The 25,772-nt window shown below is 44.5% G+C and overlaps 1 protein-coding gene across 2 annotated transcripts in view; it reads right to left on the bottom strand.

Moving 5' to 3' along the window:
* Positions 1-309: 309 nt before the first annotated feature.
* LOC125323694 (sine oculis binding protein homolog) overlaps positions 310-25,772 on the bottom strand; it is a 113,156-nt gene continuing 87,693 nt past the window's right edge. For both annotated transcript variants that reach the window (XM_048298864.1, XM_048298865.1), the window contains 2 exons: positions 14,163-16,117; positions 310-1,711 (listed from right to left, as the gene is read on the bottom strand). In XM_048298864.1, the coding sequence (XP_048154821.1) occupies positions 14,165-16,117 (1,953 nt within the window). In that variant the 3' untranslated portion in view covers positions 310-1,711; positions 14,163-14,164. The remainder of the gene's footprint in view (positions 1,712-14,162; positions 16,118-25,772) is intronic.

Here is a 25,772-nt window from a genome sequence, read left to right as displayed (position 1 = left end):
TTTTTGTTTGTTTGTTTGTTTTTTTTAAAAAGCGAGCTTACTCGCCCGGTGTGATTTCCAAGCTTTCACAGCTCTAATAAATAAGGAGCACCTGTAAAACAGTAGCTTGACTTAAGTGAATCTGTACAAAGGAAAATATAGAAATACAGTATATACATAGTGCTCATAGTGCACCATCACTACAAGGCTCTGGTTCAACTGACCCTGCTGCCCTGCTCCCAACACCACTGACACAGAGCCTCTGCTCCTGCAAACTGCTCCTGTCTTCCCTGCAGCAGCCTTATAGAAAAGGTGTACTCTGAACACTCGAGAGTGAACAATTGCTTTATTCGAGTTAGTAAACAGTTACACTGAATCACAAGGTGATCTGAAATTTTTTTTAAGTTTTTTTCTTTCTTTTTGATTTTTTGTGGGGTTTTTATGGGTTTTTGTATTTTTTTTTCTTTTCTTTTTTTTTCTTTTTTATTTGTCAGAATGGGATACTCCACAACTCTCTTACCAATTCAGTGCCAGTATAACATGCTCTAGTGTATTTTGGACTCTTGGCTACAACTGTACAAGTGCACACAAGTAAATTCTACCCTGTTATCCTCCACCCACTGATTGAGGATCAAATTGCACATTTCTCTTAACCATGACAGGAGAAAGCAAACAGTGAAACAGAATCATGGGGGATCTTTCTCACTTTACCCTTGTTTTCATTGGTTTGTCCATACCATTCTAATTATCATGAAAGGGCTATGCATATGGAGAGATTGTCTCACTGCCTTCCTGGATCACTGAAAACCATCAGGGTTGAAATTTCATCCAAGTCTTTCGTGACGCCCAGCAAATATTCCCCTCAGATTATTTTACACCTTGAGGGAATTTTGGTCTTTAGTTCAACACTCTTGCTCTGTTCCCAAATGGGGCGCTATTTAGGGGAATTTAAAGAGAAAGCTGAGAAGAATAAACATTTACTGAGTACTCTTGGCATTCAGTCTCTGAAAAACCACAGTATAAACTATTCATGCTGCTTCTTACATCTGTCAAATCAAAAATTAAAAGCCATAAAAGTGTAACACTGAAAATATGGCATTAGAAAGGATAAAGGTGGCCTTTGTAAAAATAACAAGAAAAGTATATTAGCCAATAAAATATTCTAACTCTTCATTTAAAAGTGCATCATGGGTAGGACAGAGATGACTCTGAAGCGTTGCTACTCCAGTATTACCCCTTTCCCCCATCAAAACTTGAATAGGTCCAAAACCATACAATGCAAATCACGATTCTTAGTGTAGCAGCAAAACCACAGCAGTTTTTCAAAGGAAAAAAAAATTTAAAAAAATCCGTATCATTGTCCAATCTCAAATATCTGAACTCCGAAGTCAGTGAGGGGAAAGTACCTATGTTGGTCCGTGTGGTTTTTGAAACCAGGGTGAAAAATCCCCCCCAGCAAGAAACCAAGAGGAAAAAGCGTTCCAAGAGGAGAAGAGGGGTGGTCGCAGGAATGCTGAGCACACTGTGTGGATCCATGATGTGCTGTCTTCTGGGTCAAAGGCACCCGTGGGACCGAGACTTCCTTGGAGGGGCTTCATGACAGGAAGCTGCTTTCTTAGCTGGACTTTCAGCCAGAGGGGGTGGTGAGCGGACCAGCTGGTGTCATTCGGTGGAGTGACGTGGTTTGCTCTGCTCCCTTTCTCCATGCAAGGTACCCTGTCAGCGAGTGCTCCTGCAAAGCAGACAAGCAGAGGGGGTCAGGGTGAGCGGCAGGAGGCTCACTGCAGGCAGGCTGGGCACTGCCTGAGCTCAATTCCCACACAGCCTCACAGTGGGCAAGCAGTCAGGCTGAGGCACAAGTCCACCACTTCAGCCTCGCCTGCCCCTTGTGCCTCAAGGGCCATCGGGACATGCAGCGTTCAAGGTTGCTGGAGCGGAAGACGAAGGAATTCCTGTGGTAAAAAGGTGGAAACTGATATAATTATAGTTCATTCTCAACAACACCCGGGCAGTTATAAGCTCTTGCGTCTTAGCTTTTCTAGGGGCTACTGGGAGATACACCATTGCTTCATGTGCTTCTGCTTCCCTTGTCAGCTGACCATGTAAGCTACCTAGCAGAGATTGTCCCCTCTCTCTCCCTGCACAGTGAGCTTTGGACTCTATCTCCTTGGATGGGATCTGCTGTCCCCTACAGATTTGGCCTGAAACTCTGCAGTACTGATCAGCCTTGTTTTGGTGCTGGGGCACATTTTCGTTCTCCGTCTGCTCCACAATCTCCCCTTCACACTGGCTCCTCTGCAATCCCTCTCAAAAATGTGCCTGTATCCCCTTGCCAAACCTCCACCCTCCTCAAAGCAGAGACTGGAAGGCACATTGAATATGTCGACCAGCATAAACTTCCATGGCATGGAGGCCACCACATCTAGGTTAAGGAGTAACGTTTGTGCTTTCAGGCAACGTGCCCAGTGAGATGAGCTTCTTTGTGTCTACAGAGAGCTGCGAACAAGAACTAGACTGAGAATTGGGATGTATCCACCTACTAAGGTGAAGTACACAGCTGTTTTCTGTCACATTTTTTGGCTTGAAGTCTTGGTGTAAAAAGGGAAGCAGAGCAAATTAAACCTGTAATGTCTGTATGAAACCTCACTCTACTTCTCTCTTCCATACATCAATGGAAATTAATTTCCATCCCTCACTAACCAGTCTCATGGTACATGGCACAGACCAATAAGAGATTTGCAAGGGGAGGCATAAAGAAGTTCAGTGGCTCCGGATGCTTTCTGCCTGGAGTGGTCAGCTTGCTGTGTAAGTTCTGTCTATTTTCCCCTGCTGCCAATGGACTCAGTGTCCATTGTGCTGAATGGCAAGAAGGACCTTCCCTGGTCACTGGCTCATATGGCAGTAATTGTGTTTGATGAATGCATCTTTGTAGCAATCAAGTTACAAAATAAAAATCTGTATCAGGCATAGCAGGCAAAGTTCTATAAAGAAATGAGAACATGCTAGTCATCACTGCTTCAGAGCTCAATGCTATGCACCTCGTGCCAGCACTAGCGTGCATGACCAGTACAATAAAGTCAGCTATTTATATCTCCCCCCAAAAAACCCCAAATTACTTTTTAGGAGATCGACATATGCTCTTCACCCTAGCTGAACCTGCCTTCAACACACATCAAATATTGCTGATCAGATAGAAAAATTGCATCAACCACAAAAGAATTTTCATCAGGATAAAGCCATAGAGTTGAGCTTATGTGAGTTGTGCTGAGGTAAGCACACTGGGTTTTGCTTGCTTTCCAAAGTCAAGTAGGGCTGGGCTGATCCTGGATTGGAAGACCACCTAGAAGTTAGAGGCAGGCTGTAGTTCAAACCCAGGAGACAGCATGGAAAAGATGAGGGAAAGAGAACAAGTAAGAAGGATCATTTCTGCCCTATTGTTAAAGGGGGGGGGGGGAAGGAGAATAACTCAATTGGATGATGACCCAGCTATAGCAGGTGCTTGGAGGTTCATCTGTGGGCTCAGATAGTGATGCAGTGATTCCATGCAGTAGGTGAGAGCTGCACTCTCTCCTGGTGCTGTGTGGCTGTTAGTCAAAACCTGAGCCATTGGCAGCTGTGACACAGGCTGCACTCACCCACACAGAGCTTCCTCTTTGGTTGATGCCTGACACGTGAGGATTGAAGTCCTTGCTCAGAGCAGCACAGAATTAGAGCACGGCAGGTCAATTTGGCAGCTAAGGCAAAGCCTCCCCACTCTCTGTTCCCTCTCTGCAGTTACCCAGCTCTTTCCAGGTGCTGTTGCAGAGCTACAGCCCTTTGTCCTGTGGTGGTAAGCTTGGCCCTGCTTGGCAGAGCCAAATGCTAGAAGCATCACCTCCCTGCCCCTCCATGCTGAGGAGCTGGGTGGCTCAGCTGTGGGGATATGTCCTTCTGCTCCCCCACCCCCAAGCACTGATCCCTGTGTGTCTGCTCCCAGCACTGCCCCAGGAGACAAGCATGGCAGCATGCTCCTGCTGGCAGTGATGGCCTCCCCAGTCATGTCCTGTCCCCTCAGAGAGGCCATGTCATTGACATGCCTTTGGACTCATGCACACATCCAGACACACACACAGTTTTTTCCATGGTTGCTTCCCTGTCATTCTATGCCCCATTGAACATTTCTGTCTCCAGATTCACATCTTATTGTTCAGGAAAAATTAGAGACTGGGTGGGGAAGGCTGAAAAAATCATTGATGTGGACTGGCATGGCAGAGTTCCCATAATATAGCACAGCACTTAATTCACCCAGACAATGAATGCTGATGTGCTAAAAGAGGCCTAGCTCATCTGGGACATGCATGGCTCTAGAGTAAAGGCACTGCAAGTATTTTCTCAGGGAAACTGCTCTGAAGATAAACCACAAGAGTGCAGCTAAAGTCAGCATGGGAGCAAGCTCAGCCCTGGAAACACTCGGGAATCATCTGTTACTTGTAATAGTTCTGTAATTTTCTCTTTTTCTTTTTCTTTTTTCACAATTCTTAAAGCAGTTCAAGCTTCTTCATTAAAACCTTCCCCTTTGAATACTCTGTGATTTGTCTTTCCATGAGCTAACTGAAGGGATGCCATATTGCAAAAGACAGGGAGGACCTTTAGCACAAATGGGAAAACAAGCAGCGTCCTTAAGCACCACCTCTGGATTTCAAAGATAGTGATTTCCTTCTGCTCTGACCTTGTAAGCCAAAGATCCTCCTCAGCTTTGGGTCACCTGTGGAACTCAGGCTCTCCCTTCTACTGAAACATGAGCTGCAGTCTGAGCAGACATTGTGACTTCAGGGAGTACACTGGGGAAGAGCCCTGTGATTTGACTTTTATGCCTAGGCAGAAGAAGTGGTAAGGACACCCCCAACTTGTTGCACCATTTTCTCCAGGCTATTACTGACAGTGGGTCTCTGGTTTATATTTTGGGGGACTCTGAGGTATGTACATGGATCATGCAAAGAGGAAAATGCCATCACAGTTCTGGACTTCTAACCTCTACATTGGAAGTGTCCACAGAGCCTGCCAGGGCCAGTCCTGACTTACACTGGGGTAACTGGGTATATCTCCACAACAACAAGGCAGCCCAGTGTCCCCCAGCTAGTGCAGCACCAGTGTGTTTTCCAGCCTTGTAAATAGTGTGCTTTGCCCCACTGGTGTGCAGATGTGACAGAACATACGATTTTCCTCTGAAAAAAACCAGCCAGATCTTCAACAAGTTCTCCCATTCTAAGCTGGGATAAAGTTGGACTTTTGCAAGGTATTTTTAAAAAAATAACAAACAAACAAAACACCCTCCCCCCCTCAAAAACCAACCACAACAACAACACCCCCCCCAAAAAAAAAGCCAAAACAAAACAAAAAAAACACACCAAAAAAATGAACCAAACAAAAAAAATATTCCAAAACTGAAAAAGAAGGTAAACCAAATCCAGACAGTTTCTACTCTCCTTTCCTGAAAACAGGCAACCACTGTGATGTGATTATCCTTCTTTAAACCTCCAATTTTGTCTGAATCAGAATAGGAACTTTAACTTGCATTTCAGCTGTCTCTTGTGGGCCTAAACCACTATGCTTTTGGCTATTCCAAGGTTCTTCTCAATTTTCTTATTCAACCTGATCTCTCCAGTAAAACCAGTTACATAGCCAGAGAAAGGCAGTTTAACTATTGGCAGTGGTATGCAGGATGGTGAGGATGGGTATCTTGCTGAGCCACAGCCTGTACCTCCCTCTGAGAGTTCTCCTCCTCACCCGGGCCACACCTGGGCCTGGCTTTTTAACCTGAAATGTTACTGTGGGCCACAAAATTATAACAATCATAACAAAACTTTCTGAAGCAGCAATGAACCTTCTTAGTGAAAAGTTTCAGCATCCAGTATCAGGAAGCAATCAACACATTCCTATTTTCCCATGAACAACTCCACTGCCCATAACCGTCCAGGACTGCATGCCTGATACGGTCCCCACAGGGTTTCTCCCTGGTTTTCACAGCCCTCATTCTTTTCAAGTCTAAGCAAGAGCAGATGCTCATCCAAAAGCACGGGGGCATGCTCAGGTGGCAAAAATGTCACGTGGATTATATTGTGGGAGAATGAAGAGGAAAAACCCACCCAGAACACATAAGAAGCAAGTGGGTGAGACTGAGCATTGACCTCAGTGCAGTGCCAGGCCCCTTAGGGCATCTCCCTTACGCCCAGCACTGCTGGGCACTGAAAAACCTGCACTGGGCCCAAATACTGCTTTAGATTTTCTCTATTTCCCACCTCAAGAAGACAGGAACAATATTTTTACCACCAAGATAACAATTTCAGCAATATTTGGTAAACTGCTTCAAATGAAACTGAATTCGCATTTTAACTGAACTTTGAAATTTAGGGTCAGAATTCAAATTTTCAATGACTTCATCATGTATCTTTTCTAGTCATGTTCAAGATTCTCTCAGTTGGAGAATTCCTGTGGGAAAGAGCACTTTTTTCTCCTCTTTTTGGATAAGGAACTTAGAAGTGGCAGCACAAGTGGTTCAAGGAAGGCTTATAAATATTTGGAGCATAAGCAGGCAACACGAAGTTTTACATTTAACCACGTGGGCTCCAAATAAATGGCTGAAAATTGCTCTAACCATAGGTTTCAATATCAATCGCCTGATGATGGGATGCAGATCTTTCCAGAGAGGTCAGAACTCCATAGTTATTTCACTCAACACTACCCAATCCCTAAACCACCTTTTTTTTTTTTTTTTTTTTTTTTTTTAAATATCTGCCTTCATAGAAGATGATTACATTACACAGCATGAAAGTCCAAAACTGGGACTGGAAGATGGAGCACAGCAGGGAGTATGGGTGTCCTCTCAGCAAACGCAGTTCAGCCTCTTTGCCTTTAGATAATTTGCTATTGAAGGTTGGCTCGAATTTGAGGCAGCAATGTTTCAGAAACTCTTGGAAAAGCAAGCCAGCTGCAGGGTGGATATCATTACAAATTGAGACACATGTTGTACAGGAATACCATTCTTTTCAAATACCAAAGCTGTGTCTGGGGAAGTAAAGCCATGCAAAGGAGTCAGAGGCAGGACCTCGATCTCTAACGTGCCGAGGGCCTTCAACTTGCATTAGAGGCACCGAACGCTGAGTGCACGCAGTACTGAGCAGGATCAAGCCCAGATATTTAATCAGCTGTAATTTTCATGGTAGAAGCAAACATTAAATAGTTGAGGGTTCTGCAGAATGTTAGAGGTTACTTCGATTCATGGCTCTCACGAGATGATCACACACGTTTCCAAACACAACTTTCAGTCCTGCGAGTGCAGTGCAGCTCGTTATCAAAATAATGTAAATAAGGTCATGATTACTAGGTCTCAGCTGTGAGGCCTTGACTGGCAGAGGCACCCAGAAACATGCTTACCTTTATAGGACCTAAAAATACACAGGAGAGACTCAGCAGGTAATCTGGAAACAAAAATTGCTTCAGAAAGTCTTGCTTGCCACTGTCTGATTTCCTCCTGACTTCTTGCTCAAAGAGCTTTGTTTCTACTTTGTTTCAATCTTCCACTGTGCTTTTTTAACAAGAATTTAATTTTATCTTAAAATCTATGGCTCGCTGCTTGAGTATGTCCAACTTTTTCACAACCACAGTCCTCAAATTGTTTTGCACCTTTCTCTCCCACTTTCAGGTATTGCTCGTAATATCGAAAGGTAGTTTATAAGCTCCTCACGGTTGTTCAGAGCTCACTGCTCCGCACTGAAGTTGGGCACAGTGTTTCAGGGTCAAGCTTCACAAAGGCTGTGAGGTGCTTAGCTCCTCATCAGGTTTCAGTGGCAATCAGACACATACCATCCAGCATCTTGGCCCCTGCATGTCAAGGCAGTCGTTGTCTAGATGATGTTTATACAAGTGTTTTTACAAGAGTCTGTTTTACTGTGGTCTTTGTTGTTAGGGACTCTGTATTTAATTATGAGTTGCGCTTTCCTCCCTGCCCGCATAAAATCTCCCTGCACCACTGACTTCGGTAGCTCGACAGCACAAGTACAGTCTGATGAAGAGCTCAAGTCTCCACATACGGCTGTTTCACACTTAACACTTTTGAGTGCAGCCAAACCTGCTTTGAACCAACTTAAATATGAGGAACATTAGACCTTGTATGTATGAAAGCACCTGATCAGTCTTTAAAGCCTTGCAAAGAATTATGAGTAACTCATTGTTTCAATATGAATGTGGGTTGTACCAACTTAGGGAACGGCATGGATTGGATGCGTATTTCCGTTCAAATAATTTTAATTTCATAAGACAATTGAAATTAATAATGGAAAATAAGCACCAAAACGATCTCTGAAATCAGTGGTCTGAGGTTCTGGGAGCTGTCAGGTAGACTACAGTATGTAGGTGTCACAGGTTCTGCATATTTCTGTGGGTCTGTCAGTTGAGCTATGCCTTTTTTTGCTGTCTGAAGTTCTGGCTGTGTGTTTTGTTTGCCAACAGCCCTAGATGCTTACTACCTTTACAAATCAGACGAGGTGTAGTTATTTTCTAAACTGAGTTCAAGAATCAGATTTCATATTTGAAACATATGCCCTAGAAGGTTTTATAGAAAAGCAGGAGGAGCCCATCAGAAATCAGCACTTGCTCCTTTGATTCAGAGTGTGCAGTGATCGATGACAGTGTACCACGAGCCTGCTATTTACTGCTACTGAGACGGAAGTTAGCACTCCCACACCCCGGCAGCAAGATGTGGGAGCTGAAAGCTACCCTGGAAGTATGTCATTTTATACTTCACTATTTTGAGAACCCTTTTTTTCTTTCCTTTTTTTTTTTTTTTTCTCTGGGAAATCCTTTTTCTGATTTGATATACCTGAGAAGGTATACAGGCAATTTTGAAACATAAGATCACACTGCTAGAGTCAGACAGCTCTCAAGAGCAAAGCTTCAGTTCCAAGCAAATGTGTTTAAGGCTTTGTGGTGGTAAAAGTCTCTCCTCTCCCCCTTTGGATAAATGGAAAATTTCTGTAGGCTCATAAGAAGCCAGGTGAAGGAAAACTTCTGAAGCAGAAGAGTAGGTGTTAAGTGTATGAGTCCAATTACTCTGCAGATTTAAATTAGTTTGGCATCAGTGGAACTATATCCAGTTAAAATTAGCTAAGGCTCTGGCCCGTAATACCGTGTCAACAAAGATGACTAGCATAGAAATGTGTTCAAATATAGAAAATCTGTTTTCAAGTATATCTTTAAGGTCAAATTTTGTCCTGATCATAGCAAGCTGGGCAGAGGTAAGATGTTGATAGATAGACACCACAGAGACAGAGGAGAAATAAAATTTCTTAGGCAAGAAAAAGGAGGTTAATAGCTATGTCCCTTGCCTCAGGAATTCAGACAAGAGCAGGAAATCTTGTGCTGGACCATTATGGGCAGAGGAGCTCGAAGTGGGATATATATTACTTCTGCTCTGAACTGAGTGTTCTGCATGCTGTATATTTTTACGAGTAGAATGCATGAACTAGACAGCTGAAGGTTTGGGCCTTTCACTCAGCAGATGCTGACCCCAGGACATACACGTTGGCTCTGTAGGTGGCCATACACCTACTATTTCCTTTACTTCTGGAAGAAATTCTGCTGACACAAGCAAAAAAACTCCTTCCTTTCCTTACCCCTCTGTCCCCAACACAGGATTACTCAACACACACACATACACACATACAGAAGCTAGTTGTGAGTTTAGCATGTGCCACTTCATTTTCTCATTCAGTTTAACATAACCATCATGTTAAATCCAAGCAGACCTCAGGGCTTTCATTTCTTTGCTTTAGGAAACCTTGACATCAAAGCTGGCGGGTTAAAACTGATCCCGCCAGGGCATAAAGCATGTAGGCAGGCAACACTAACACTGCTAATTTTAGAAAGGCACATTGCTCAAACTTGAAAATGTAACACTCAACAGAATATTCTTCCTAGCTTCATTCCTTTATCATAGCAGGACTTTGGCACCGAGACATCTTTTGATAGTTCTTCAAATTGCATCAAGCTAGAACAGCTTGACAGTCCATGTCCTGATGGAGAAACTAAACTTTAACATCAAGGATTATGTTGCTGATTAGCACTTTCAATAATCAAGTAATTGGTACATTAAATAATCCAGAGATTGGCAACTTGCCCAAAAAGGTCACGCTTGCATTGATTCCTTTTTAGAGAGTCCATGTTGCTATTACATGAATTCAATCTGTCTGTCCAGAACTCTAGTGTAAAAATATTTGGCTAATTTCCTTCTTGTCACACAATTTGATGGGAAATAAAATCCAGGAAAAGTTGCACATTAGGGCAATATGCTCAGATTTTCCAATTAGGGTAGATGAGAAGCAAGAGAGAAAAAGACAATTGGTTGGACTTTTTTTCTCCCAGGTTAGTGTGACCAGCGCAATCAATACAAGCCTTCAAGGGCCCAAATCAACACATTTGTTAGTGAAGCTTCTACCCTCTTTGCACTTTATTAGAATTTTTATGAGGTTAGGAGTCTCTCTCAAGGGGTCCTCCCCACAACTGGATTGCCAAAGGAGTAGGGTTTTATCCCCCTGTTTCCCCAGGCCCAGGCAGGAGGAACTAACCCATGGGCACGGCAGAGGTCAGGGCTGCAGTGCAAGAGGCTGCACGGATGTTTCCTCCCCCTGTTGCCCTCTCTGCACAGACACAGACAGGCTCTGAGCCCTGCTCAGTCGTCACAGGCAGGGAGGGCAGAAATCTAAGGCAGAGCCCTGTTTCTCCCCCGGACTGGCTATGACCAGCAATAGCGAAATAGCAAAAGGGCTCTGCATGAAACCACAGAGTCCTCACCTCAAATCAGTCATCAGAGTTGTGCAAATCACTTGTGCGTGCCTTGAGACGCTCAAAACCCACCCGCGTTTCACTGAGGTACCCACTGGAATGAGATGGTTACCACGCTGTTTATTTCTGCAGAGTATTCGGAATATCCTCTTTCCCTTGGAGCACGTAAGGACCCTGGTCTCCCATCTCTTCTGCACAGAGGCTACTTCTTTTCTTTTTCTGGAGGAACGAGGGGATGAGCACAGACTAATAACCATCACCATGATGTGCTATGCTACTGCACAAGCCCCAGAGGTACGGCAGACACCTAGGCTGGGCTTCTTAACTTCCAGCGTCTGTGTGGACATCTATGTCTGTGCTGGTCACCCTAGGTTTCCCTCATTGCAGGCAGAAATAGGCACTCCTAGGGCACAATTCATCTGAGCTGTCTTAGTTGTTGACTCTGGGATGAGCTCAGCTGTCTCTTTGAAGTGCCTGCTTCTCTAGGTTGATTTTAAAGAGAGTTTAGACAATTAGCTCAGCTGCATCTTTGTTCCAAATGTCTGTATTGGGTCAGATTAATCTTGCCTGGCAACCTGAAAACTTTCCTGTAAGACAACCCTTACATTGAGGCAGAGAAATATGTAAAACTCAGGATGAAAGGGAAAGTGGTTATTCCTGAGGATAATCACAGTGGCAGTTATTGACATTTAGAGAATACAAAGGGCTGAGGACAGTAACCGAATGATAAAGAGTCCTTGTCTTTCTAATGCAGCTTGTTCAGTTTGCCCACTTCCTCTCTCAAATACTATCTGTGAAGTGATGTCATGAATAATCACGTCAACAGGCAAAAATACCCAACTTGGTGAAGCCAGAACTCCCTCAGGTTTAAGCTCTGGCTTTGAATGATACTAATCTCCTCTTGGGGTTGGGACCTTGAAGAGGCAGCATTGCTGCAGCCTGGATGGTCCAGGCAAGCAGAAGTAGATGCTAAGAACCAGCCTTTCTTTGACTACAGAGTAAGCACATAAATGTGCAAGTCTTCTAGCACTGTGTTGAAATAAGCAGCTACGAGGAGCTTCAGAGAGGTAGGAAAGGAAGGGTTAACCACAGCTCCCCTAAAGTTTAATAAAAAGGATACAGCCAAATAGTGCCCCTCTCACTAGATCAAATCACTACCCCTAGGTAGAAGCATGCATACATTTATTAAGGGAATCTTTCAAGCTCCAAAGGTAACACTGGGGTCTGCAATAAAGATATCGCTGCTGAGGGACATACATTCCATACCTCAGGGGTGGGTAGGGGGATCCCCACTAGGAGGACCTAGGAGCATGTAAAGATTTTAAATATTCATTTGACTTCTGAGTTATTGTATATGCTGGTTATTAGTCCATGAATGTGATAGTTGTCCTCTATTCTTATTAGTGTATCTTTTAAATGTGTCAGCACATGCTGAGAGCAAAGAATAATGGTTGTGTTCCACTGAAGAAAGTAAATAAATACTGCTGGTGATCAAGGGAAGTAACATTTCCAACCCTGCAACCAGCACAGGGAATGTGGTGTTAACAAATGAGAAGGGAGTCCTGACTGTACTATATATCTTTGCTGGTGCAATTAGCCCTCACTGATGGAGCAGGGAGACACTGCAATGGCCCAGATTACACACCCTGCTGCTGCTCTCTGTGGCTGTAGGGTGCCAAACACCATTGCAGTCACTATTTGTGCTACCAGGGACAGGGATTTACTGGAGGCTGCAGAATATTCCACGGATTGTAATGAAATCTGGCATGTCACCAAGCCACATCCGGCGAACCATCAGTATTTTACTGCTGAACAGATTTCTTGCAACACCCACCATTTCCCCTTTTCCTGAAAGAAGCTCTCCGTGCCTGTGAACCTAAATAAATTCCATTACATTAGTTTTGTTAAGGAATACATTCAGTGCAGGTAGCTCAGTGTGCAGCTGCAGTGCCAGCTGCAGGTTGAGCTCTGTGGGGGCAGGCACCCAAGTCTGAGAACCAGGCAAGAGGACGGGAATGGGCGCTGATCCTTTACTTGACACAGGGACCTGTGGCCCAGCCAGGTGACCAGACACTCCCCACCAACAACCCCCAGAATTTCCTGTGCTTAGACTGTGAGGGTATAAATCGTATAAAAGCCCAGGGGTTCCCTTGTTCCGGATCTCTGCTCAAAGGCATCAGCTCAAGCTGTTGTTCTGTTATTTAGTTATTGCATCATGATGAAATTATTTTAAGGATTGGGATATCTGAGAACTCTGCTATGGAAAACCTGGGGTCGAGCTGGTGAGAAAACCTGGTGTGACTGTCTGAGTGTGGGGTGTGTAGCTGTGGAGGGGCTTCTGTCCCAGCTCAGACGGTACGAGAGTGACTGCCCGAGCAGCTCCTGGATGGTCAGACAGGGAAGATTCCTTAACAGTTTCTTGCTCACAGGTTTGAAGCATCAGACATACATTAAACTAAGAGTTTTACAAAGATGCTATATTATCAGAGGGATTCAGTAGGCTGGAAATTGGGAATGAAGGATAAGAATTTCTGCATCTGGAGTATTGTCCTTGGACAAGCCATGGGGGTTGGTGGAGTTACCCATACCTGTGCCTTGCTTTGCAGCCCTACCAGGAACCACAGACATACACCAAGGGCAGGGCTGGGGGAAATCTCAGCTGCTTTTCTAAGGTGGGAGACTTGCACCAAAGGCAGATACCTCAGGCAAGGCAGTAAAGCCCATGGCAGAGGTTTTGCTGCAATAAGCTATAGTGGGCCGGTCCCAAACAGCAGGCAATCCCTAAGCACCAATACATGAGATGAGAAAGCTCATGGTGAGGGAGTTCAGCCTCTGGAGAACAGCTCAGTGGAAAGCCAGGGTGAGGTCTGGAGGCAGAGCAAAGTAAGATGGTTGGAGGTGACCATTTGCTATGTCCATTGGATCTGAACTAGCAGGAAGCTGCTGGGTCATCTGGCTCTATGCTATGCTGCAGGGCAATTTCAGTCATTGTGAAGGCTTGAGTTGCTGTGTAACTCAGCTGGAATAAGTAAACAGATTAATGGCCCAGACCTAAACCATATTCTAGGCAGAAAATCACTGACTTTGACATACACAGCACAATAACTTCACAGCCAGAACCATCACGAAATGTTCTGTGAGCAAAAGTGTAATGAGGCTGCTGATGAATGGAGTACTGACAAGTACAGATGCAATACAACACAAAAAACAATACTAAAACACAAATACCAATAGTTTCCTGAAAGTGCTCATAAATTGGAATTTGTATCTTTTTGTTTCATAAAAGCCACATCCACATGAGTTTGACCTCATACCTGGAAATACTCAATTCTACTCACACAGAAGGCAGTAGTGATTACACAAACCTTTACTTATTCTGATTTCGAATTCGGAGACACCTCCTTTTCAATGGTGGCTCCAGATCCTCTGGCCCTGTGCTGAGTATTGGCGTTGAGATAATGCACGGCGCAATAGCAGTCTTTTCTGCTGGTTTTGGCACAGGCTGGATCACGCAACCTGTCTTGGGCAGCATCCGCAAAGCATATGCATGGTCCTCGTCTGCTGGATTATTAAGGTTCGGGTCCTGTTTGTCTCCCCCGGCCAGGGGCTCTTCCCCAGTCTTCTTGCCAGCATCTCCCTCGAGGTGGCAGTTTGACGCACAGTTGTTCTCCTTAACGGACTCCAGCTCGCTCACCGCCAGCTCCTCCGGGGGCTGGGGCTTTTTCGGCTCCTGGGGCAGCTCCGGGTTCTTGGAACCCTCTGTGCTCTTTGTGCCATTCACAATGACGTTGCACACCGCTGCGCCAGCTTCCAGTCCTGGCGTGCCAGAGGGCAAGGAGACGGGACAGCAGTGAGCTCCGTCACTGCACGGTAGTGTTTTTGAGTCAACTGGGCTGCAGTTGTCCCTGCAGTCACTGCAGTTCCTTTTGTCTGAGCTACCAAAAGCCAAATTTACAACACTGTTAGGTTCACGTTCAACTTTCACTTGGGCGTGTAGAGCCCTGTGGATGACATTGTGCAGCCTAGACCGGTGGCCTACTGTTAGGTCTATCACACCATCCTGCGGACCCTGTAGCACACTGGGGAAACCAAATTTACTGTTCACTGGACTACTAGGTCTGACAGTCAAATCAACAACTTCATTTTTACTGTGCTCCTGAAGCACTTGAGCTTGATTAAGGGACTGGCCTGAGCAGCTCGGTGATGAGTCAGAGGATTTGGATGATCCTTGCTTTGACTCTCGAGGGGATGAAGAGCTATTGGTTGGCTTTGCCCCAGGTGTCTCACTGGAGGTACTCGGAATGAAGCTTTCGCCATTGCTGGAGAAGCCATTGGGGGGTTTGGAGTCGTTGATGTGAGGGATGGGAATGGGGATGGGGATGGGAACAGGCAAAGGGACAATGACAGGATATGGCACTAGTAGAGTTGGGGGTGGCACCAGTGGGGCGAGGGATGGCAATCCAAAGTTCATCATCTGTGGCATAGGCATAGGACCATTTGGCATCATGCTGACAGGGGGGAAGGGAAGACTGGGCAAAGGAGCTCCGGGAGGGGGAGGCGGCAACAAGCCGGGAGGATTCCCAGGCATGGTAGGTGTTGTGGGGGGATGGATATGGGGGGAAAGCATTGGCCTGTGCATGGGGCTAGAAGTGGGACCCATATTTCTGGGACCACCTGGTGGGGGACCGATTCCAGGAATCATTGGATTTGACAGAGGGCTGTTAGGATTTGAGGCATGGTGAGGTGGCCCACGAATAAATGGTGGACGGATTTGCTGCATAATTTGCTGTTCCATGAATATGGGCAGAGGAACTGGCCCACGGTTTGTCATCACCATGGGAGGACTGCGAGGTGGGACACCAATTGGAGGCACAATGCTAGCAGGTGGCTGGACAGAAACTGGTGGAATATTTGGATTCTCACTGATGGGAATAGGTTTGGGAACTGGCGTGGGGATTTTACTGACAGAGCAGTTGGCAGTGTCAGACGGAGAGGCAGTGGTAGACGCTGATGGTCCAGGGCCTTGAATTTGGCCAGCTGCAGACGCTGGGGATGGGGCTTTTCTCCGAGCATCTGCTAGCGGTATATTCCAAGAATCTGGAGTCAGCAGCTGCACCCCAGTGCCTTCTGCTTTATTTTCGACTGGAGGATGTAATGTACTGCACAGTCCAGCTGGAAGATTGGCCTGTGTCTCTTTGTAGAAAATGTCCATTTTGTACTGATTGAGACATTTTGCACTGCAGAACTGAAGCCTTCTTTCCCCGTCCCCAAAATCCAGATACTCTTTTGTGTGTCTTATGTGCTTACACCAGTCACATACCTACAACACAGTAATAAAATCAAATCAGGTAAGAAAAGCAATCTTCTCTTCACAGCGTTATTTTAAAAGTATTTTTTCAGTTGCTACATTATTTTTTTAACAGGAAAAAAAGAAGTTACATTTGTGAAAACTGCACCTTTTTTCTTCTCCAACATATTAACGAATTGAATGCCACTCCCTTTTCTGGCTTCCATGATCTCAGCTCTGCCTTATATAATGCATTATATATCTTGAACCCATAGCACAGAGAAGAATCCTCAGTCAGCATAAACTGCTACAACACGCATATGTAAGCGTGCAAAGTCCATATGAGTATGGCTGTGATGACTCCTCGGCGGTAATCTAAGCACGCCTGTGCCATCTGAGATGCCATGCTACACAAGGAGTGTGAGAACTGGAAAAGGACTCAGAAACTTGCTGGAAATGAATGCAAACCATTTCTGCTACACTGCAGCGCACAGTAACATTTAGTATTCTACTAAGGGTATCAAATAATAAGTTGGAAAGAGTGTGGTATTTCAAAATGGCATCACAAAGCAAAAAGCATCATTGATTCTTTGCCCTTCGTTCCAAGGAGAAACTTGGAAAAAGTTAGGATATTTGTGTAAGGTTCGAATAGTCCCAATTTGTGATGTTTCAGCAAGCTGGAATTATTTTCTGAGCTGTTTGCCCACTCTTGTGTACAAGTCACTTTGAGTAAAACTTCTTGGCAAGCAAGAACCTGTTTAACAAGTTTCAAATACTACAGCAAAAAGTTTGCATCACAGGCTCAATTTTGTTTTGTTTCTCTGCTTTCCATTTAATCCTTTTCTGTGTTGCTATTGGTGTGGTGAAGGCATAGCCAATTTTTTTTTAAAATAAGGCTGCAGAACTAATTAAGCTGTGAAAGGTTTTCCCAGTTGTAAACCACTAGACACCAAAGTTCAAAAAATAGTCATTCTAGGCTTCAGAATCCATTACTTCAGAGAAATTATTGTGATTTCATTAACACATTAATTTTGCAACACCAACAGCTCTCACAGATGGTGAAGACATGATCTACAATTCAAATATGACTCTTGTTTGCACAAATGCCTTTCCTTCATATGGCATTTTAAACAAGAATTAATATGAGTAATCTTGCCATAGCTATAAACAGATAAACAGATGTCAGATTTTTCAGTGCCTCACTTTTTTGACAGAATTTTACACACACAAACCCCCCCCTCTCCCCCCCCCCATTTTTGTCATTTACATTAGTTCTCAAAATACTTCACTGACAGAGATTTTTGGTGCTTTCTATCAGCATGTTGAGCCTATGACCATGTCAGAATATATCCTGGTATTGTTTGTTCTGCCTTTTCCAAATAGCCCATATTAGCTTGTTTTGAAATGACTATATCTTTTGTACAAAGGAAAAAAATACACTAAAAACCCCAAAGAAGACTATGATTGTGAAAAGACTGCATTAAAAGGATAATTAATTTTAATAACTATTGGCCATATAAACAATTCAAAACAACATATGCTGGGCATCTGATTACCCATCTCATTTAACTCTCAGCTTTCCTTTAATATAAACAGTGGTGCCATTCTTGATTTTTCAGTAATATATCTTTAATGTATATATACACATACACACACTATATGCTATGGCTATTAGCCCATTTAACTCCTCAAGCTTTTGGCTATCCTGTCAGGTTGCTGTTTACTTCCCTCCTGCTCCCCTCCCTATTCACACACTCACACATGCACACACTCCCTCTCTTTTATCCCAACATTTAAATCAAGCTAAATAACCAACTGAGAAGTAGCAACTACTAGGTCACCCCTGAAGTTTGGGAATGCAGGACCCAGATTTTTAGCTTGGCCATACAGACAATGTGCCCCGTGAGATAAAGCAGAGGGGGCGCTGGTGCTGCTTGGTGCATGTGGCATCGGCACGGGTGTATTTCCAGCATGATGCCCCATTGCAAGAAAGGAAATTTCCCAGTGCAAACAAGTCCAGCCCTGCAGTGAACACACAGTGACAGTGTCACACCCTAAAAGATGTGGACAAAAAGGCTGTCAAATGCACAGAACTGTTGAGATAAATGTCTGCACTGCCATGGTGCATGCTTCCCCCCCAAGTGTGGGGCAGATGGGAAAGCGGGAGTGCAGAAAGTAGGGCAAAGAGGGGGCAATCCCACTTCCAACAGCTCCTGGATTTTACCAGGTATCAGCTCTCCGTCTGCTCCCCACAGGAAGGCTCAGTGGCCATCACAGACAGCCCTGGAGCTTGTGCTGCAAACAGTGCAAACACACAGCAGTGGGCACCGAACCATCCTGCGTATTTGGCATGGGTATGGGTTTTGCCACCCACCTGGCAAGTCAGCACACATGATGGAAATATCCTATAATCAACCTCCTGAAATTTTCTGGTTTGCCATTGTTTTCGAAGCAGACAAAAGGGAAATTTGTGAGTCTACACCACGAGGTAATGAGATACTATTTAACTCAGTGGAGCTGCTGAATTTACCTTTAAGTCATTTCTGAGCAAGAGCTCACTGCTGTAGCCACAAAATGCTATCTATTTTGCATGTATGGAATTGGGATGTACGCCAGCACACTCCTCCTGCTGCTTGCAGAGTATGCTCTTGCCCCAAGGGCTGGCAAAGATGCAGAGGGTCTCCACATGTACCCCAGGAGCTGCACAAAGAGGTACTAGGAGCTCCCAGACAGCTCCTGAGGCAGGCTGGGGCAGGATGAAGCCCACCCTGGCCCATCACCATCTATTTGCAGTGGAAAGACAAGGAGGAGACTGGCCTCAGAGGCGCCTGCAGTAAAGGATGGAGCAGGACTTCAGATGCAGCTGCAGTGAAGACTTGCTTTTCCTTTGGGACAAGGAAGTAAACCACCTTGTAAGCCTGCTGCCAAAGTGCCTGAGAAATATGAGAGACTAAACGCAGTCCCCTTATGTTTCTAGGAAGAGCCCCATCCATGACCTTAATTAAAGGGACTGAAAGAGAAATACAGCCCCACAAAAAATTGTGGCATCTTTTCTAATAATTTAATTTTATTAGTTAGCATTTGAAAAATTCAGTGAAGCACTTCACTGTATCATTGCTGTATTGATTTGTTTATCTCCAGTGGGCCCCTATGTCTCTCCTGGCTAAACAAATATTTTCTCTTCCTTGGTAAAATATTTAGAAATCCTGCTTACAAATTCTCTACTGATTTCTCCTGTTTTCAATAATTCACTGAGGAACGAGAAACTCTGAAGTACGCCTGCCTCACTCACATATTGATCACAGACCCTTCTGTATATTTTATCACTGGATGAAATTAATTAAAACCACAGAAATTAAAGGCAGCAAATCTGTTCCTCTGAATATATTGCATAGACCAAATATTCAATAATTATCTCATTGATTTCATACAACATCTCAAAGTGTTGAAGATACGACATCAAAAATGAAAAATGTCCATCTTCCACAATCATGTATTTCATAATTTTCTTCTGTTTTTTTCTTCCTTCCTTTCTTTTTTTACATAAGCAATCTGTCTGTGCTGCTTAGTTAAGATAAAATGAATAAAAATGTGGGACTCATATGCAGGTAATGTGATGCCTCACAATACCGTACTAAAAGGCAGAAAAACGGTCTCTACAACAACGAGGAAATTACTGGAGGAGAAAAAAAATGTCACTTAAGAATTAATGAATCAAGTCTGTCTTACAGAATTGATCATTTAAGATGAGGTCAATGAATTTCTGATACAAATGGCTATATCACTAGAGGTAATAAAATGGAGCAATATCATTCATTTTATATCTAACTAATGACATGCTCGGAGTAATTACAGATTTCTTCTAAAAGCCTACACTGATTAGTTCAGATGTGATAGGTGAAACATATCTATCTTTCCATTCAATAAAATAACATTTTCTTCTCTGTAAAACACACAGCTGATGTCTTATTTTTTTAAGTACTTGCATTCTGTACAGAACATGACTGTTCTTCACAACCAGCTCAGGATTCTCTGCTCATGTGTTCCTTGTCGTTCCCTTTTCCTGCCTCATCCCTTCCCTTCGTTGTACAACCGAGAGAAGAGCTAAACTGTTGCACAGTGCTTGTTAATGCTGCACATTGGATTTTGCAGTGCTTACACATGGGAGCAGCTCCCTGGGTTTCAGTGGGATTAGTCACAAGCATTAATGTTGTAGGATCACATTTGGAGGGCCTGACCCGGCACCAGTGGAAAACAATGAAGAGACTCCTCTTTAATGCAATCCATCAGCTTTGGGTCTGTTGCTTAACACTGGCCCCTGCTCACCCTGGAGTCATCAAGAGCTTTGTTCCCAACCTCAACAGCAGCAGAGGCATGGACAGGGATTTTGGAAGGAACTGCGGAAAAAATACCCGGGAAGAAAATAAATGCTGTGAGTCTGAGTTACAGACATTCCCAACAAACACAGGCAAAGCCACCATTTTGTACATTTCTTCCAACAGGACGTTGGACCAGCAGTGGTATCACTGACAATAAGCGTGAACATTTCTGAGATAGAGGGTCAAAACTTGCAAGATGCTAACTGATCCCCTATGCACGCACCTTCATCTACCTTGGAAAACACTTCCAGGGACTGCTCTGGGGCAAGCACACTTCACACCATGAATGCCAGAACATGAATCCTGAATGACATAAAGATCAGTAATAAGATAATGGCCTATCTCATTCAGCTGTAACGCAACAACCCTCAAGAAGATTAAATTTACCTAACTGGGGCATAGCCAAGGCTAAACAACAGAATGAACATTCCTTCAGTACATTTAATGTATTTATATTTTAGTGGCGGGTTGCCAGTGTGCTACTTATAAGCTCAGTGACTTGGTATCATTTATCCGCTTTCCTGTGAAACACACAGCAATCTACACCAGGAGACAACTCAGAAGACACTGCATCAGCAGAAACACAGCTCATGCCCGATACGGGAACACCAAGGAAGCTGGGACTGAGGGATCCTGTAACACTCAGATGTCTCTAATACAAAGAGGGGAAATAAAGCCATTCCTGTTGGCATCCATATCTTTATTTTGATAGAATCATCCAAAGTGGAATCCAGACATGGCTACGAGGCTGCCTTGCAGGCACAACACAGGATCCTGCTGTGCCTAAAAGGGCTGCACTCGGGCTTTGGGCACCAGGTAATTAATACTTAAATCAATTTGCTGTCAAATGCAGGCACAAAGTTCACACATTGGTGCAGTCCACCACTAACCTTTGAAGAATAATCTAGTATCAGACACTACTTCATTAAGAAATACACTTGGCAAAACCTGTTTGCAGAGGTATTTACATCAGCCTGAGAGAAACCAGGAACAAGGAGCAATGGAAAAAACCCTGCTGCGATGAAAGAGAGCCTGTGCCTCTTACACAGTACTTTGGACTAGTATTAGCTCCATGGTAAAGCTTAGCAAGAGGACAGAAGGGGGTCACTAGGGCAAAAATGTGCCATTTTCAGCTTCTCCAGAACCAGAGGGTGGCTGACAAAGCCCCTCTCCTTGCTCAGGAAAGCACCACTGGGGGACACCTTGCACGAGGGAGGGCTGAATCACATCTGAGGACCAGGCTTTTATCAAAGATGTTGAACAGATGCTGAAGATTATAAAAGCCTCGCTTCTTGGCATAAAATCCATGTATTCGACTTTGCTGAGTGGTTCCTACTTCCTTTTCTCACTGTGGTATCCAACTGCTGTCTCTTTATATACATTCAGGCATATGTTCTGGCTTCACGAACACCACTGCACATTTCCTATATCCTTTTCTGGCTCTGGTTGCCTTTCCTTTTAGCCCAGACTGGTCCTGGAAAGGTCTGGGAAGTTCCCTGAAGTTTCCAGTACTGCCACCCAGCCAGAATGTGCGAGCCATGGGGGCAGAGGCTGCCACCCCAAAAGCCACAAGGTGAGGAACAACGCCTCTCCCCTGCTCACCCTCCTGCCCTGCAGCCAAGTGAGAACCCAACACACCAGCCACATGTTTTACAGCAAGGGCTCAAGTTTTTTGAAGTCTGCCAAACATTGGACACAGCAAAAATCTAGAAATTAGGAAGTGGCTTGAAACACACATACAGAGGTTTCTAGTATAGAGCCAAATGAGTCACAACTAGCGTTGTAACACACAGCTCAGTCAGACCCTTTGCAGAACACCCAGCAGCCACTGCAGCACGGACACCAAGGCACCTTGACACCCAGGCCACCTCACAAGGCTGTGAGCACTCCTGGCAGGACACTAGGGGAAAATTCAGTCTATCAGAAGGAAAGAAACCTAGATCTGTGTGTCCTGCAGGACTGTGTGCCTAACTATCTCTAAAGGAGTGTGAAACCTCTCTCCACTGTCCTTGACAGCTCTCCAAGAAAGATTATTGGGCAATGTGGCTGTCTGCACCCTCCCTTCTTTTCTCCATTTATCCATCGACAAGGCTTCTCTTCAGAGCAGGTCACCTACAAGGTAATCCCCTCATAGATCCCAACTGCAATGCTAATCCCACAAATGGCCCTGCTTCTGCAGTCTGTTGCCTGATCAAGAAGAGAGAAACTTTGGGGCAAGAGCTGTACCTCAAGTGTTAATGTATCCAACACTTGCAAGCACAGAGAAGCTGTGGCGCCAGTAAGGCTCTGGGTCAGACTGAGACCTCCTGCAAACATCAATTTGGGTCTGTACCACTTTTCACCTCTTCTTCTGCTCACCTTCTGAGGGTAACCCCCCCCGCAGAACAGCGCCTCAGGAATCAAAGCCCCCACGGGGCACAGTTCTTAGCACACACACTGATTTGTTTGACATAAAGATTGTTCCAAGGCATTAAAGTTCCCTTTTAGCATTTCCTGACTCAGAAAAAGACAAATATGAAGAAGAGCAAGGTAGACACACTGCCATGCCAATTGAGAAGGTGGGCAGGTGAAGATCCGCAGAAGGACACAGCCATTCTCAGAACAATGGGGTCAGAGTGAGGAACAGGGGGGGAATATTTTCCACCCAGAGATGATGGAAAATGACAAACTCATTTGAGAGGTAAGCAATAATCAGCATAATATCCAAATGCTCTTGTGCTTTTTTCATAGCTAATTGAGTTATCACAAAAGGTATTCAGCTGCCAGCACCCAGCGCCAAGAGATAGAGTGGGTGCAGCCTTGCCAGAAGCCGCACAAGTCGCTGCCGCTCACCAACGTGTCCCACATTTCCCTACTTGATCCTCCTCCAAAATGCCCATGCTCAGGCTTCCTCCTGAGACTGACTGGGTAGCCTGGGGCACAGCCACTGCCTGAGCAGGGTGTGCAGGGGTCTGCATGTCCAGCACTGCAGCCGCTGCGTGCTGGCCCATGGGGCTGGGGGCTTTGTCTGGGGGTCCCCGGCAGGCAAGCAGACTGTCCCTGAAGGGGGAGGGCAGTTCACAGCATCTTCTTTGAAGACAACTATGACTAAGTCCCTGCCTCAGCTGTCATGACTGGGAACTGATGCTCTTTCACTACCAAATGTCAAACAATACTGTAACAGGCATAATCCGAAGTGTGGCTCTAAGCAGTTATCCAGCCTCGATCACCATTTTTGATGTCTTATTGTAAAACATTCAGCATGTTTATTGTGGCAAGATTTTTCTATCCAAGATGGCTTGTGATAATTTTTTTATACTGATTGTTCCATTTGAATGGAGTGATTATTATAAAAAACAAAAAGAATCATTCCAGCTGAAACCTGCTGCGAAGGAACCCCGAGGCAGGCTCTAACACACTGTGAATGTGGTTACAATATAGCTCATAGCGATGCTAGGTGTGAAGGAAAACAGATTTTTACAATGTTTGGAGCTTTGTGTAAAAACAGTTGACAAAACAGAACACTGCAGTTGCCTACAACTTAAAACTGTCCTGTGACAAGTTTCTCTCTGTTCAAAAGATACCAAAGCTTGCCTCCCTGATTGTTTTTTCTTTCCCTGATGTTACCCTCCTAAATGCATTGTCCTTTCAAAAGTCTTCACAAGTTTTCTGAGTGAATACTGACTTTATGTCATTTAAATGCAAGACTCACTCTGTCTCCATTTTTCATCCTAATTATGCAAAAGTCTAAGCCACATGAAGCATAAGGAGAAAATAGAGTTATTTGGTAATTAATGGCTAATGATAAATTGATTTCATTTTTTGAATCATTGCAGTTGTCAACTGTGGTATTTAAAGCATAGTCTTTTCAAAGGCCTTGGGTTCCTTTGTGTTGGGGGGCTTTTTAATGTTCCCAGTCAAAAAGAAAAAATGTGAGTTATGCTAATGCCCGGTGGAAATCCGGGTTGGGTCTTGTTTCATCCGAGTGGCTACATATTTGATTTTGTATGTAAACAGCTGAGTTCCATGTTTTCAGCTTCAGTCTGAGGCTTTGAAATCATGGGAGGAACTTTGGATCTAAAACCACTGGTGAAGCCCAAAATATGGTGGGCGAAACTTCAGGGAAAATGAATGTAGTGTGAGGTGGGGCTTGCCAAAAAGGAAGTTCTTCTCCCCAGAAATGTTCCTGGCTAAAATAACACAGAATGACAATAACAGCATTTAAATCTAAAATCTTTAATGTAAGGGTTTTACAGGAGTGCTGTACAAGAGCTGATTAAAAGACATGTCTGCATGGCTGTTTCAGTACTGGCTAAGTCCACCACTGCAGAAGTCCTAAATAAAATTAATGTGATGCAGAAGATAAAAGGAGGGTAAGAGCAGGAGGGAGAGCTGGGGGTTAAATGCCCTCAGTAGGTCAGACAGTCTGTCTCACAAAGACTCACATTTCAGAAGCATATAAAGAACACCTCAGTCTGAATGCCCTTTCCAAAAGGGCATGCCATGGGTTTCCCATGCCTGGGAAACCTCATCCCACACCAAGTGCATTGACCTTTGAGCATAAGTGTGTCATGAAAGAGTCTGTGGGGCAGAGTAAACCAGAGCTCAAGCCATCAAGTCCCACACTCAACTCCTGAGATCTCATCAAGCCTCATCACACAGAAAGGCCAAGAAGCAGTTCCCCTTCCAGGCTTAACCTAGTCTGACACGAGACCATTCAACTGCATCTGTAGCCATCTTCCTGGCAAGCATAATTTGGGGGATCTGTGGAGTCAACTGAGTGTCTCCACCATGCTACTTATGGCCCTTAGCTCATGGGTGGCAGTATGAGAAGCCAGCTTGGCAGAGCAGTAGCTCAAATGTATTGCTGGTCAGTCAAGCAGTTTGATTTGGATTATGTAGGCACTGGTCACCTTGATGTTCAACACTTGATTTGCAGGCCAACACTTCTCATGATGTGCACTCCCCAAATCCGCTGGTCCTGAAATGATCTGGGAAACAACTCAGCAGCCAGAGACAAGAACTACATCGAGCAGGTGAAGCTGGGAGTCTTGGTGAACTACAGCCTGTGCCTTTCCACAACAGGAGGCTTTGCTTTATGATCCTTAAGCTGTTAGTGCCCCAGCAAGAGCTTCACTTTTTCCTAAAGACAACACAAATGAACTTCATCAAACTGCTGTCACTAAAGCTGTGCAAAGTATCAGCAGTGGGAAGCACTTCAAACAGCTTGAGAACAGGACAAGAAATGTTGGCTTTGAACATTCAGGAAGTCATAAGAAAGAAATCAAAGCTAGCATCTGGAAAAACATTTCTGGCGCTTAGAAATACTT

The sequence above is a fragment of the Corvus hawaiiensis genome, chromosome 3, assembly GCF_020740725.1.
Source record: "Corvus hawaiiensis isolate bCorHaw1 chromosome 3, bCorHaw1.pri.cur, whole genome shotgun sequence".
Classification (NCBI taxonomy): Eukaryota; Metazoa; Chordata; class Aves; order Passeriformes; family Corvidae; genus Corvus; species Corvus hawaiiensis.
The sequence above is the reverse complement of the archived record's forward strand: the minus strand, read 5'-3'. Positions and strand labels throughout refer to the sequence as shown.